General features: G+C 39.5%; 1 protein-coding gene across 1 annotated transcript in view; it reads right to left on the bottom strand.

The window, feature by feature from the left end:
• Nucleotides 1-2,292: 2,292 nt before the first annotated feature.
• Nucleotides 2,293-16,328, bottom strand: part of METAP1 (methionyl aminopeptidase 1) — a 163,594-nt gene continuing 149,558 nt past the window's right edge. Inside the window, exons 10-11 of the mRNA XM_053703458.1 lie at nucleotides 6,545-6,610; nucleotides 2,293-3,890 (exon numbers count right to left, since the gene is read on the bottom strand). Of these exons, the coding sequence (XP_053559433.1) occupies nucleotides 3,730-3,890; nucleotides 6,545-6,610 (227 nt within the window). The 3' untranslated portion in view covers nucleotides 2,293-3,729. The remainder of the gene's footprint in view (nucleotides 3,891-6,544; nucleotides 6,611-16,328) is intronic.

Below are 16,328 nucleotides of genomic sequence, written 5' to 3'. Positions count from 1 at the left end.
CTGGCTTTCTAGCGCCCTCTTTTTTCATCCATTTTTGTAACTTTATCCTTGTCCATCCTAAGGGAGGTGGTCTGAGAGTGGCAAGTTATAACCTTTAGGCTAAGCACTGAATTTATATTATGTTGTCTAATCAATTTAGGAAATAAAGGTTCATCAGGCAATATGACCTCTGGAACCCCTGAATTCGCCAAAAACTTCCTTTAGAAGAAGCGCAATTTCCTAAAACTAAAGTCTGGTTCCTCCACAGCTGGAGGTTGAGAGGCAGCAGACGCTGACCCAGAAAGTTCATACTCTGAAGTCTCAGAAAGAACTTCATCCTCGGAAAACCCTATCAGTTAAATACAAAAATTATTTGATGTACTCTGGGAAGGAATGCAATATGTTACCTTTTGCTTGCGCTTAGCAGGGAGAGGTAAAGCATTAAGGCAGCAGACACCGCTGTCTGAACTGCGCAGTAACGTCTGGAGAAAAAAGGCCCCCCTTCAGATGGAGGATCAGCAATGCTATAGGAAAACTGCATGTGTATAGAGATAACAATGTACGGTACACACCTCACTGAACGATAACTCCTCAGGGGTGGACGGCTCTGTGATTTCAAACATGTTTGATATTATCTCATTATCAAGGCATACGGAACATAATTGAGAGGGGGAACTAGGGCCTCCTCCCCATATAAACAGGAATTGCACTTTAGGAATAGAGGGAGTGCCCTCTAAAGAAACCAAATACTCCATCACTAGTGCAATAACCGGAGAACTAGAGAGATAAAACATCCCTTTCTTTTAAAAATAAAATAACGGCACCTCTATACCCCAATGGCTGGGGCACTCACCACCTCCTATGACCCAGACAGTACAGAGATGTATGACTCCTCTCTGATAGTCACGAAGGAGCGAATGAATCACATAGTGCACAATGCAGGACCGTCCCTGCTATGAGAGAAAGTGCGCCAAGCTTGTAAGCTGCATGGCTCTCAAAGTGAAAGTGAAAACTGTATATTCCATAACAGCTTAAGAGCCCATAACATCTCACACATAAAGCAGCATAAAATCAAATAAACATAAGATTATTATTCCCCCCTGTTCAATAATCCCCCTAAGGAGATATTAACCCTTGATTCTATAAAGATAAAAGGCGCACACTGTGACCCTGTCTTCTGTGTTAACATTATGTAATAAAAAATGAAACGATCTTACCAGAATCAATGCCGTGGAACAGGAACACGGCCCTTCAAGTGTGACAGGTCATAGCATCGCTCCTGACATGGACTTAAGAGAAAAAGCAGTGTGCGAAGCTCGTCAATGCCAATTGTTGTAAGAGCTGTTAATATGAGTCAGGATGGTGTCGCAAGAGAGAACTCTCCCTGCATCTCGGAACTCTAACTTTCACCCAGGCCCTAACTGAGACACTTATAGGGCTACTTAAAACTCCTGTCCCCTTGCGAAGAGTAGTACTCTCCATAAAAGACAAAACAAATTCTGACAATTCTCTGCCAACCTCCTGGGACAAAAGGCAAAGAATGCCTGGGGGATGAGGGAAGTGGGAGGAGTATTTAAGCCTTTGGCTGGGGTGTCTTTGCCTCCTCCTGGTGACCAGGTTCTTATTTCCCAAACATAATTAATGCAGCTGTGGACTCTTAAACACTCTATAAAACACTCATCCACATAGTAGCAGACAGCCAAACTAGTACTGAAACATATCAGCAGAGGTAATGGAATATGAGTAAAACGTCTATCTGTATAGGGAGTCAGAAGACTAGTCCATGTGACCGAATTTACAGAGAGCCTATGAAGGATTTCCCATGAGGCGAAAACATTGTATCATAGGGCAGTACTCCAGTCACTTCCCTCTGACAGGCACTGTACTCTGAGGGGAACCGGGCTTCATTATGCTTTGAAGCGCATTTCACTAATGAAATTATTATGCTATGTTATGCTTCAACCACCTCCTATGGAGGCAAAGTAAAAACTAAGGTGTGAGTGAGTTTTTTTTAAGGGGTTTTATAGGCTTTTGAGGTTTCTTTAATGTTTATTCTTCTTTGCCTCCTCCTGGTAGGAATGTATATCCCATATGTAACAGGTTGTGGACTATCGCCATCTATATGAAAGAAATATATGCTGGAAGCTCATAAGTAAAGGAAGATTACAATCAGCTAAACTATCCGGAGAAAAGGTACAATGAAGCAATAAAGTCACAATGGGCCTTTTAAAACCAGTATAATGTATTTCCAGAGTGGTTATTTCATTAGGAGATTGAGGGGGAAAAAAACTGCACAAGTATAAGCAAAATCTGTCAATTTACCAAATCAGATAGTCTTTAATAAAATATATTATTTGGTTAGATGAACAGCATAGCAATCTTTGCTCAACCACACAACGCAAATTAAAACCATTTTATGACAAACTTCTTGATGTCTTCTTTCAGGTAATTTTAATGAATCAAAATAACTCATTTATGGCATTTTATGGGTCATTACAACTTTACAGCAAGTTAAGTCTGAGGCACTCCAGAAGAATTATGCTCCTTGTAAGTCCAGTGATTTCTGGCACCCATGATGCCATCTTAGAATGTAAACAAAAAATAAAGTGAACAAAAGTGAAATACTTATTTACTTTTAGCTGAACAATCTGTTCACACATTCCCCAAACAAAGAGACAGAATGTCTCAAAATGTACATATTACAAGAGACATCTTCACAATTAACCTCCTGTGCTAGTTTGTGTTTTTAAGAGCAGTACAGATACACAGAAGGAATTACACTGGATAAGGGGAATAAAGTGTAGTACAATGCATCTTATTCAATAATATGCATTTTAGTATATAGGCATTGGAAAACATTTACAGTACAAGCAACTTTAGCATTTATGCCTTTAGCTCAACAGAATGAGATAGAAATGAACAAAACAAGTGCAACGGGAATATTAAATTATTGTTGTCATACTAGATGGGTCAACATAATTTTTCATGATTTTAAAATCAAAGGCACCAAGATAAACATATAATAAAATCAGCAATATTCATGGAAATGGTCAATGCCAGAGACTGACATACATGATTTGCTTTTAATGACTTGAATGCCAAAAATAATTTAACCTACTCCATTGCAGCTCGATGGCACTTAAGCTCAATAGATAAAATCTTACTATTATGTATCTTAAGGTGCTTCTAGCACATCGAAAAAATGATATCTATGTAAAAACACAGAAAACTACTCATTTGCAATCACATTTCACGCAGCAAATAGGCACCCATTAATACAGTCTGGAACTCAAGACATAAATGCATAGGTAAGACATACCAGTGCAATCCAATATAATCAGAATTGTATATAGCTAACATGTTTTGTAACAAAAGTGATATGGAGGCAACTTGTGTTTACTGTCTTAAAAAGAGAGAAGGCATGTAATGGAAAAACATTTAGAGGACATCATGGGAGGGGAAAAAATGAAGTAAAAACTAAAATTTAAATGTGACAAAAAGTGAACGAGCAGCAAATCGCATTTAAAAAAGGAGAAAAGGAACACTTTTAAACACTTGCTTCCTTTTTGTTTGAAAACTTAAAAAAGTTCTTCAACATGTAACTAATTTTACTTTATCATCAGACGAATATACATTTATGATATGTCATAAAATCCCACTGTTCTTTCAGTTATCTTTCCCGTAAAAATGCATGGGGCAAAGCTGGAGAAACACACCATTCAGATCTGCTAGCTAAGTCCACGGAGGAAACTAAAACATATAATGAGGGCGTCCATTGTCTTCCAGTCTTCGTGTAAGGATCTCACATCCGGTCTCTGTGACTAAAAGGGTGTGCTCAAACTGTGCTGAACGTTTTCCATCTCTTGTCACTGCCGTCCAGCCATCTGGCCAAGTCTCATCTTGCCATCCTCCTATCAAACACAAAAGTAAATGATATATGTCAATTAAAGAAAGCAAATTCAATCCAAAAAAGTATGTCTAAAAAGAACAGCAAACTTCCTTAAAGTGGAGGTAAACTTTGGTGAATGAAAGCCCGTTTTTTAAAAATACTATTAAAAACAGGGGTACTTTTATTCATCAAAGTTTACAAAGCAGCCGTTTTGTTAAAAAAAAAATACCTTTTTTTCTTTTCACTGCTACAGCAGCTTCCCCCACCTAGAGATCCTATATTTACATGTCAGCAATGACTAATCCGGCTTCCTCCAATCATAGCTTTCCCCCCAAGGTAGTCATTGCCTGAGGCCATGCTGTGATTGGAGGAAGCCGGATTAGTCATTGCTGACGTGTGAATAGAGGATCTCTAAGTGAGGGAAGCTGCTATAGCTGTGAAAAGAGAAAAAAAGGTAATTTTTTTTAACAACGGCTGTTTTGTAAACTTTGATGAATGAAAGTGCCCGTTTTTAATAGTATTTTTAAAAAAACTGTCTTTCATTCACCAAAGTTTACCTTCACTTTAAAGAACATAATTTATGCTTAACTGATAAATGGATTTCTTTCATGGTGGTGAGAGACCACAATCCATTACTCCTGGGAATTACTCTTGCTTACAACTAGGAGGCAAAGATTACCAAACCTCCAGAGCTCTATAAAAGCCCTTCAACTTCACAGGTACCTCAGTCTAACTTATAGCCAAGCAAAATGAGGTAGGAAAAAGAAATAAGAGCAAATAAAAAGAAGCAGCGAAAAAAAGATGTACTTAAAAGGGACACTGAACGCAATTTTTTTCTTTCATGATACAGATAGAGCATGCAATTTAAAGCAACTTTCTAATTTACTTCTATTATCAATTTTTCTTTGTTCTCTTGCTATCTTTATTTGAAAAAGGCATCTCTGCTAAGGAGCCAGCAATTTTTTGGTTCAAAACCATGGACAGCACTTGTTTATTGGTGCTGTCCAATCAGCAAGGACAACCCAGGTTGTTCACAAAAAATGGGCCGGCATCTAAACTTACATTCTTGCTTTTCAAATAAACATACTAAGAAAAATTGATAATAGGAGTAAATTAGAAAGTTGCTTAAAATTGCATGCTCTATCTGAATCACAAAAGAAAAAATTTGGGTTCAGTGTCGCTTTAAGAAAAAAAACAACACCAAAAACATAGGGTGGGGTTTCATAGACTCACACCACCTTGAAAGAAATTAATTTATCAGGTAAGCATAAATTATTTTTTCTTTAATACAGCTAGTACATACATTGCTTCTGAGACAAAGGGTGGGATTTCGAAACACCTTTTTTCACTAAAAAAACTAAATCTACAACTCCACAAAAAAATAAGAGAGAGCATTTTTTTATAAAAATGCACTTAAAATTTAAACAATCAGACAAAAATAAGTCAAAGCTGACACAACTAACTGAAAAACCTTCCTACCAAAGGCAGCCTCAGAAAAAGCATAAACATCAAAATGGAAGAATTTAGTAAAAGTATATACAGACGACCAAGTAGATGCCTTGCAAATTTGGTCAACTGAGAGGTCAAAGAAATAGCAGAAACGTTTTGCCCTTTCCTAGAACCAGAAAAGTTAACAAACGAACTATAAGTTTGACTGAAATTGAAAGTAGCATCAATGTAATATTAGGGCTGCAACTAATGATTATTTTCATAATCGATTAGTTGGTCGATTATTTTTTCGATTAATTGATTAAAAATATATATATATAAAAAAATAATAATAAATAAATAAAAATATTATTAGAGCAGATGTGGACTGGTTTCAAGTTCAACCTCTCTCTCCGCTGCCGGTTCCAGAGAACCAAAAACTAAAAATGACCAATTTTTCCCAAAATTATTTTAAAAATAGTTTAGGTTTACATGGGATGTCATCATGATTATGCTCCCAGTGGGGTTGTAACAAACAGAGGTACTAAAATGTTCCTTTTCAATTTTCAGATTTTCTCTACTCTAAGTATTGATCTCTGCAAGTAAACGGTGAGAAATAAATTAAGTTCTCTTGGTCCGCTCTCTATAAAAGCTAAGCACATTTTATTGGGTCGTAAGTATAATTAACAGGAACTGCTATATACAAATATAAACCTAATGTATAATCTTCCTTCCTTACATGTTAAACTCTGCAGCTGGTATTAGTAATTGGAAACTACTACTTTTTACAGTACATTGCAATTTATTTGGTGCTTTAAAACAAATATGATTATCTGGCTCAATCAGGGAGATTTTCTCCCCTAACAGATGTGGGACAGAAAATGGAATGGACAAGATTTCTGTGTATGTGTGTCTGTGAGAGCTGGAAATTGGAGGAGCAATTAGTATGGTTGGTCTGTAGTGTACCAGACAAATGTTTATTTTATTTTAAACAAAAAAGGTAACATCTACAGTATGTAGGTAAATGAATGGTAACTGCCCCTGATGCCCCTGCCCACACAGCCCTTCCAAACACACGGCCGCACAGCCTCTTTTTAGGTCCCTAAGATAAAGAGCCATGTGAGAGGATGTATCGGGTTCAACATCAGAGGAGGATTCCATATGAAATGTCAGTTTCAAGTAATTATATTATTACATATCTAAACTAGAATAAGAAAAATTAAGACACTAACACGTTGTACCGCTTACCTTCACAGATCATTGGTTCAATTGTAAACACATGTCCAGGCTTAATCACACCAACTGCCTTGTTCTCTTTATTCAAAAAAGAAAAAAACATTTTTAAGATAAAAATTAGCAATCATAAAAAGTTGGAAAGGTGTACACAAAAGCAAACTATCATGCATATAAAAAACAGGACTATCTAGACAGGTGTAAGGGATATAAAACCAAACAAAATTATTTAATGATTCAGGTAGAGCAGGGGTGTCAAACTCAATTGAGTTGCGGGCCCTTTTCCACACAAGTGCAACTCATGTGGGCAGCACATTACCTACATATCTTGCCATTGCTAAACAAAGCAGCAGTGTTTACTATAACTGTATACATTTCAACAGATTGTGTTCTGTAACTCCTAAGTAACTTACTCTGGCTTGATGATGAAACGAGCTGTAATGCTTTTAAGAAGCTGACACACAAGATCCATCTAGTTGCTTTCCCTCAGAGTCTATGCTATTTTGTTCTCTAGCAGCCCTATTTTGAACAGTTTAGCATTCGCATAGTATAACATTTCCCCTTCATTATAAATAGTGGATCACAATGCTTTCAGCATAGCGATCCACTATTTATATAGTGATAGACATATACATGTTGTATATAGCATAAAATAAATACAAATAATAACATAATTTATGTAAGAATTTAACTGATAAATTCATTTCTTTCATATTGGCAAGAGTCCATGAGCTAGTGACGTATGGGATATACAATCCTACCAGGAGGGGCAAAGTTTCCCAAACCTCAAAATGCCTATAAATACACCCCTCACTACACCCACAATTCAGTTTAACGAATAGCCAAGCAGTGGGGTGATAAAGAAAGGAGTAGAAAGCATCAACAAAGGAAATTTGGAAATAATTGTGCTTTATACAAAAAATCATAACCACCATAAAAAGGGTGGGCCTCATGGACTCTTGCCAATATGAAAGAAATGAATTTATCAGGTAAGTTCTTACATAAATTATGTTTTCTTTCATGTAATTGGCAAGAGTCCATGAGCTAGTGACATTTGGGATATCAATACCCAAGATGTGGAGTCTTCCACTCAAGAGTCACTAGAGAGGGAGGGAATAAAACAAAAACAGCCATATTCCGCTGAGAAAATAATCCACAACCCAAAAATAAGTTTATTTTCACTTTTGAAAGAAAAAAACTTAAATCAAAAAGCAGAAGAATCAAACTGATACAGCTGCCTGAAGAACTTTTCTACCAAAAACTGCTTCCGAAGAAGCAAATACATCAAAATGGTAGAATTTAGTAAATGTATGCAAAGAGGACCAAGTGGCTGCTTTGCAAATCTGATCGACTGAAGCTTCATTCTTAAAAGCCCATGAAGTGGAGACTGATCTAGTAGAATGAGCTGTAATTCTCTGAGGCGGGGTTTGACCCGACTCCAAATAAGCTTGATGAATCAAAAGTTTCAACCAAGAAGCCAAGGAAATAGCAGAAGCTTTCTGACCTTTCTTAGGACCAGAAAATAAAACAAATAGACTAGAAGTCTTCCTGAAATTTTTAGTAGCTTCCACATAATATTTCAAAGCTCTTACCACATCCAAAGAATGTAAGGATCTCTCCAGAGAATTCTTAGGATTAGGACAAAAAGAAGGGACAACAATTTCTCTACTAATGTTGTTAGAATTCACAACCTTAGGTAAAAATTGAAAAGAAGTCCGCAAAACTGCCTTATCCTGATGAAAAATCAGAAAAGGAGACTCACAAGAAAGAGCAGATAGCTCAGAAACTCTTCTCTAGCAGAAGAGATAGCCAAAAGGAACAACACTTTCCAAGAAAGTAGTTAAAATGTCCAAAGAATGCATAGGTTCAAATGGAGGAGCCTGTAAAGCCCTCAGAACCAAATTAAGACTCCAAGGAGGAGAGATTGACTTAATGACAGGCTTAATACGAACTAAAGCCTGTACAAAACAGTGTATATCAGGAAGTATAGCAATCTTTCTGTGAAATGAAACAGAAAGAGCGGAGATTTGTCCTTTCAAGGAACTTGCAGACAAACCCTTATCCAAACCATCCTGAAGAAACTGCAAAATTCTAGGAATTCTAAAAGAATGCCAGGAGAATTTATGAGAAGAACACCATGAAATGTAAGTCTTCCAAACTCTATAATAAATCTTTCTAGAGACAGATTTACGAGCTTGCAACATAGTATTAATTACTGAATCAGAGAAACCTCTATGACTTAGAACTAAGCGTTCAATTTCCATACCTTCAAATTTAATGATTTGAGATCCTGATGGAAAAACGGACCTTGACATAGTAGGTCCGGCCGTAACGGAAGTGGCTAAGGCGGGCAACTGGACATACGAACCAGATCCGCATACCAAAACCTGTGTGGCCATGCTGGAGCCACCAGCAACACAAAAGACTGTTCCATGATGATTTTGGAAATCACTCTTGGAAGGAGAACTAGAGGCGGGAAGATGTAAGCAGGTTGATAACACCAAGAAAGTGTCAGCGCATCCACTGCTTCCGCCTGAACATCCCTGGACCTGGACAGGTATCTGGGAAGTTTCTTGTTTAGATGAGAGGCCATGAGATCTATCTCTGGAAGCCCCCACATCTGAACAATCTGAGAAAACACATCTGGATGGAGAGACCACTCTCCTGGATGTAAAGTCTGGCGGCTGAGATAATCCGCCTCCCAATTGTCTACACCTGGGATATGTACCGCAGAGATTAGACAGGAGCTGGATTCCACCCAAGCAAGTATCCGAGATACTTCTTTCATAGCTTGGGGACTGTGAGTCCCACCCTGATGATTGACATAAGCCACAGTTGTGATATTGTCTTTCTGAAAACAAATGAACGGTTCTCTCTTTAGAAGAGGCCAGAACTGAAGAGCCCTGAGAATTGCACAGAGTTCTAAAATATTTATTGGTAATCTCGCCTCTTGAGATTTCCAAACCCCTTGTGCTGTCAGAGACCCCCAAACAGCTCCCCAACCTGAAAGACTCGCATCGGTTGTGATCACAGTCCAGGTTGGGCGAACAAAAGAAGCCCCTTGAACCAAACGATGGTGATCTATCCACCATGTCAGAGAGTGTCGTACATTGGGATTCAAGGATATTAATTGTGATATCTTTGTATAATCCCTGCACCATTGATTCAGCATACAAAGCTGTAGAGGTCTCATGTGAAAACGAGCAAAGGGGATTGCGTCCGATGCTGCAGTCATGAGACCTAAAACTTCCATGCACATAGCCACTGAAGGGAATGACTGAGACTGAAGGAGCCGACATGCTGCAACCAATTTTAAACATCTCTTGTCTGTTAGAGACAGAGTCATGGACACTGAATCTATCTGGAAGCCTAAAAAGGTGACCCTTGTCTGAGGAATCAAGAAACTTTTTGGCAAATTGATCCTCCAACCATGTTTCCGAAGAAACAACACTAGTTGATTTGTGTGAGATTCTGCAGTATGTAAAGACTGAGCTAGTACCAAGATATCGTCCAAATAAGGAAACACCGCAATACCCTGTTCTCTTATTACAGATAGTAGGGCACCCAGAACCTTTGAAAAGATTCTTGGAGCTGTTGCTAGGCCAAATGGAAGAGCAACAAATTGGTAATGCTTGTCTAGAAAAGAGAATCTCAGAAACTGATAGTGTTCTGGATGAATCGGAATATGAAGGTATGCATCCTGCAAGTCTATTGTGGACATATAATATCCTTGCTGAACAAAAGGCAGAATAGTCCTTATAGTCACCATCTTGAAAGTTGGTACTCTTACATAACGATTCAAAATTTTCAGATCCAGAACTGGTCTGAACAAATTTTCTTTCTTTGGTACAATGAATAGGTTTGATTAAAACCCCAAACCTTGTTCCTGAGGAGGAACTGGCATGATTACCCCTGAAGACTCCAGGTCTGAAACACACTTCAGAAAAGCCTGAGCTTTTACTGGATTTACAGGAATGCGTGAGAAAATAAATCTTCTCACAGGAGGTCTTACTTTGAATCCTATTCGATACCCTTGAGAGACAATGCTCTGAATCCAATGATTTTGGACAGATTTTATCCAAAAATCCTTGAAAAACCTTAATCTGCCCCCTACCAGCTGAGCTGGAATGAGGGCCGCACCTTCATGCGGACTTAGGGGCAGACTTTGGTTTCCTAAATGGCTTGGATTTATTCCAATTTGAGGAAGGCTTCCAAATGGAAGCAGATTCCTTGGGAGGAGGATTGAGTTTTTGTTCCTTATTCTGACGAAAGGAATGAAAACGGTTAGAAGCCTTAGATTTACCCTTAGGTTTTTTATCCTGAGGCAAAAAAAACTCTTTTTCCTCCAGTGATAGTTGAAATAATAGAATCCAACTGAGAACCAAATAAATTATTACCTTGGAAAGAAAGAGATAGTAATCTAGATTTAGATGTCATATCAGCATTCCAAGATTTAAGCCACAAAGCTCTTCTAGCTAATACAGCTAAAGACATGGATCTAACATCAATTTTGATAATATCAAAAATGGCATCACAAATAAAATGATTAGCATGTTGCAGTAAGCGAACAATGCTAGATATGTCAGAATCCAAATCATGTTGCGCTAAATTTTCCAACCAGAAAGTTGATGCAACCGCAACATCACCCAAAGAAATAGCAGGTCTGAGAAGATGACCTGAATAAAAATGGGCTTTCTTTAAATAAGATTCAAGCTTCCTATCTAAAGGATCCTTAAAGGAAGTGCTATCTTCCATAGGAATAGTGGTACGTTTAGCAAGAGTAGAAATAGCCCCATCAACTTTGGGGATCTTTTCCCAAAACTCTATAGATTTTGCTGGTAAAGGATACAATCTCTTAAACCTTGAAGAAGGAATAAAGGAAGTACCTGGCTTATTCCATTCCCTAGAAATCATATCAGAAATAGCCCCAGGAATAGGAAAAACCCCTGGGGAAACCACAGGAGGTTTAAAAACAGCATTTAAACGTTTATTAGACTGAACGTCAAAAGGACTGGTTACCTCAATATCAAAAGTAATTAACACTTCTTTTAATAAAGAACGCATATACTCTATTTTAAATAAATTAGTAGATTTGTCAGTGTCAATGTCTGAGGAAGGATCTTCTGAATCAGATAGATCCTCATCAGAAGAGGATAAATTATTATGTTGCTGGTCATTTGAAATTTCATCAGCTAAATGAGAAGTTTTAAAAGACCTTTTACGTTTATTAGAAGGTGGAAATGCAGACAAAGCCTTCAAAATAGAATCAGAAACAAATTCTTTAAAATTTACAGGTATATCATGTACATTAGAAGTTGAAGGAACTGCAACTGGCAATGTACTATTACTGATGGAAACACTATCTGCATGTAAAAGTTTATCATGACAACTATTACAAATGACATTTGGTGGAATAATTTCTACACTTTTACAACAAATGCACTTAGCTTTGGTAGAACTTATGTCAGGAAGCAATGTTCCAGCAGAAACTTCTGAGGCAGGATCAGATTGGGACATCTGGCTCAATGTAAGAGAAAAAACAACATATAAAGCAAAATTATCTATTTCCTTATATGACAGTTTCAGGAATGGGAAAAAATGCAAAAGCATAGGCCTCTGATAGAGAAAAAATCAAGAGGCAAACATCAGTGGGGTATTGAAATAATGAAAAAAACATAATTTATGCTTACCTGATAAATTTATTTCTCTTGTAGTGTATTCAGTCCACGGATCATCCATTACTTATGGGATATATTCCCTTCCCAACAGGAAGTTGCAAGAAGATCACCCAAGCAGAGCTGCTATATAGCTCCTCCCCTCACATGTCATATCCAGTCATTCGACCGAAACAAAACAAGAAAGGAGAAACCATAGTGTGCAGTGGTGACTGGAGTTTTAATTAAAATTTAGATCTGCCTTAAAAAGACAGGGCGGGCCGTGGACTGAATACACTACAAGAGAAATAAATTTATCAGGTAAGCATAAATTATGTTTTCTCTTGTTAAGTGTATTCAGTCCACGGATCATCCATTACTCATGGGATACCAATACCAAAGCTAAAGTACACAGATGATAGGAGGGACAAGGCAGGAACTTTAAACGGAAGGAACCACTGCCTGTAGAACCTTTCTCCCAAAAACAGCCTCCGAAGAAGCAAAAGTGTCAAATTTGTAAAATTTCAAAAAGGTATGAAGCGAAGACCAAGTCGCAGCCTTGCAAATCTGTTCAACAGAGGCCTCATTCTTAAAGGCCCAGGTGGAAGACACAGCTCTAGTGGAATGAGCTGTAATTCTTTCAGGAGGCTGCTGTCCAGCAGTCTCATAGGCTAAACGTATTATGCTACGAAGCCAAAAGGAGAGAGAGGTAGCCAAAGCTTTTTGACCTCTCCTCTGACCAGAATAAACGACAAACAGGGAAGAAGTTTGACGAAAATCTTTAGTTGCCTGTAAATAGAACTTCAGGGCACGGACTACGTCCAGATTATGCAAAAGTCGTTCCTTCTTTGAAGAAGGGTTAGGACATAATGATGGAACAACAATCTCTTGATTGATATTCCTGTTAGAAACTACCTTATGTAAGAACCCAGGTTTAGTACGCAGAACTACCTTGTCTGAATGGAAAATCAGATAAGGAGAATCACAATGTAAGGCAGATAACTCAGAGACTCTTCGAGCCGAGGAAATAGCCATCAAAAACAGAACTTTCCAAGATAACAGCTTAATATCAATGGAATGAAGGGGTTCAAACGGAACACCTTGAAGAACTTTAAGAACTAAGTTTAAGCTCCACGGCGGAGCAACAGTCTTAAACACAGGCTTAATCCTAGCCAAAGCCTGACGAAAAGCCTGAACGTCTGGAACTTCTGCCAGACGTTTGTGTAAAAGAATAGACAGAGCAGAAATCTGTCCCTTTAACAAACTAGCAGATAAGCCCTTTTCTAAACCCTCTTGTAGAAAAGACAATATCCTAGGAATCCTAACCTTACTCCATGAGTAACTCTTGGATTCGCACCAATATAAATATTTGCGCCATATCTTATGGTAAATTTTTCTGGTAACAGGTTTCCGAGCCTGTATTAAGGTATCAATAACCGACTCCGAGAAGCCACGCTTTGATAGAATCAAGCGTTCAATCTCCATGCAGTCAGCCTCAGAGAAATTAGATTTGGATGGTTGAAAGGACCCTGAGTTAGAAGGTCCTGCCTCAGCGGCAGAGACCATGGTGGACAGGATGACATGTCCACTAGGTCTTCATACCAGGTCCTGCGTGGCCACGCAGGCGCTATCAGAATCACTGATGCTCTCTCCTGTTTGATCTTGGCAATCAGTCGAGGAAGTAGCGGAAATGGTGGAAACACATAAGCCATGTTGAAAACCCAAGGGGCTGCTAGAGCATCTATCAGCGCCGCTCCCGGGTCCCTGGACCTGGATCCGTAACAAGGAAGTTTGGCGTTCTGGCGAGACGCCATGAGATCCAGTTCTGGTTTGCCCCAACGATGAATCAGTTGAGCGAAGACCTCCGGATGAAGTTCCCACTCCCCCGGATGAAAAGTCTGGCGACTTAGAAAGTCCGCCTCCCAGTTCTCCACGCCTGGGATATAGATCGCTGACAGGTGGCAAGAGTGAGACTCTGCCCAGCGAATTATCTTTGAGACTTCCAACATCGCTAGGGAACTCCTGGTTCCCCCTTGATGGTTGATGTAAGCCACAGTCGTGATGTTGTCCGACTGAAATCTGATGAACCTCAGAGTTGCTAACTGAGGCCAAGCTAGAAGAGCATTGAATATTGCTCTTAACTCCAGAATATTTATTGGGAGGAGTTTCTCCTCCTGAGTCCACGATCCCTGAGCCTTCAGGGAGTTCCAGACTGTGCCCCAACCTAGAAGGCTGGCGTCTGTTGTTACAATCGTCCAATCTGGCCTGCGAAAGGTCATCCCCTTGGACAGATGGAGCCGAGAAAGCCACCAGAGAAGAGAATCTCTGGTCTCTTGATCCAGATTTAGTAGAGGGGACAAATCTGAGTAATCCCCATTCCACTGACTTAGCATGCACAATTGCAGCGGTCTGAGATGCAGGTGGCACTATGTCCATTGCCGCTACCATTAAGCCGATTACTTCCATGCACTGAGCTACTGACGGGTGTGGAATGGAATGAAGGACACGGCAAGCATTTAGAAGCTTTGATAACCTGGACTCCGTCAGGTAAATTTTCATCTCTATAGAATCTATAAGAGTCCCTAGGAAGGGAACCCTTGTGAGTGGTAATAGAGAACTCTTTTCCACGTTCACCTTCCACCCATGCGACCTCAGAAATGCCAGAACTATCTCTGTATGAGACTTGGCAATTTGAAAACTTGACGCTTGTATCAGAATGTCGTCTAGGTACGGAGCCACCGATATGCCTCGCGGTCTTAGCACCGCCAGAAGTGAGCCCAGAACCTTTGTAAAAATTCTCGGGGCTGTAGCTAACCCGAAGGGAAGAGCTACAAACTGGTAATGCCTGTCTAGAAAGGCAATCTTAGGTACCGATAATGATCTTTGTGAATCGGTATGTGAAGGTAGGCATCCTTTAAGTCCACTGTGGTCATATACTGACCCTCTTGGATCATGGGTAGGATGGTTCGAATAGTTTCCATTTTGAATGATGGAACTCTTAGGAATTTGTTTAAGATTTTTAGGTCCAAGATTGGTCTGAAGGTTCCCTCTTTCTTGGGAACCACAAACAGATTTGAGTAAAATCCTTGCCCTTGTTCCGTCCGCGGAACTGGGTGGATCACCCCCATTAGTAAGAGGTCTTGTACACAGCATAGAAATGCCTCTTTCTTTATTTGGTTTGCTGATAACCTTCAAAGATGAAATCTCCCTTGTGGAGGAGAAGCTTTGAAGTCCAGAAGATATCCCTGAGATATGATTTGCAACGCCCAGGGATCCTGGACATCTCTTGCCCAAGCCTGGGCGAAGAGAGAAAGTCTGCCCCCCACTAGATCCGTTTCCGGATAGGGGGCCCTCTCTTCATGCTGTCTTAGGGGCAGAAGTAGGTTTTCTGGCCTGCTTGCCCTTGTTCCAGGACTGGTTAGCTTTCCAGCCCTGTCTGTAACGAGCAACAGTTCCTTCCTGTTTTGGAGCGGAGGAAGTTGATGCTGCTCCTGCCTTGAGGTTACGAAAGGCACGAAAATTAGACTGTTTGGCCTTTGATTTGGCCCTGTCCTGAGGAAGAGTATGACCCTTACCTCCAGTAATGTCAGCAATAATTTCTTTCAAGCCGGGCCCGAATAAGGTCTGCCCTTTGAAAGGAATATTAAGCAATTTAGATTTAGAAGTCACGTCAGCTGACCAGGATTTAAGCCATATCACTCTGCGCGCCTGGATGGCGAATCCGAAGTTCTTAGCCGTTAGTTTAGTTAAATGTACAACGGCATCAGAAACAAATGCGTTAGCTAGCTTAAGTGCTTTAAACTTGTCCATAATCTCATCCAATGGAGCTGTGTGAATGGCCTCTTCCAGAGACTCAAACCAGAATGCCGCAGCAGCAGTGACAGGCGCAATGCATGCAAGGGGCTGCAAGATAAAACCTTGTTGAACAAACATTTTCTTAAGGTAACCTAACTTTTTATCCATTGGATCCGAAAAAGCACAACTATCCTCCACCGGGATAGTGGTACGCTTAGCTAAAGTAGAAACTGCTCCCTCCACCTTAGGGACCGTCTGCCATAAGTCTCGTGTGGTGGCGTCTATTGGAAACATTTTCCTAAATATAGGAGGAGGGGAAAACATAATTTATGCTTACCTGATAAATTCCT

Source organism: Bombina bombina, chromosome 2 (genome assembly GCF_027579735.1).
Source record: "Bombina bombina isolate aBomBom1 chromosome 2, aBomBom1.pri, whole genome shotgun sequence".
Lineage (NCBI taxonomy): Eukaryota > Metazoa > Chordata > Amphibia > Anura > Bombinatoridae > Bombina > Bombina bombina.
The sequence above is the reverse complement of the archived record's forward strand: the minus strand, read 5'-3'. Positions and strand labels throughout refer to the sequence as shown.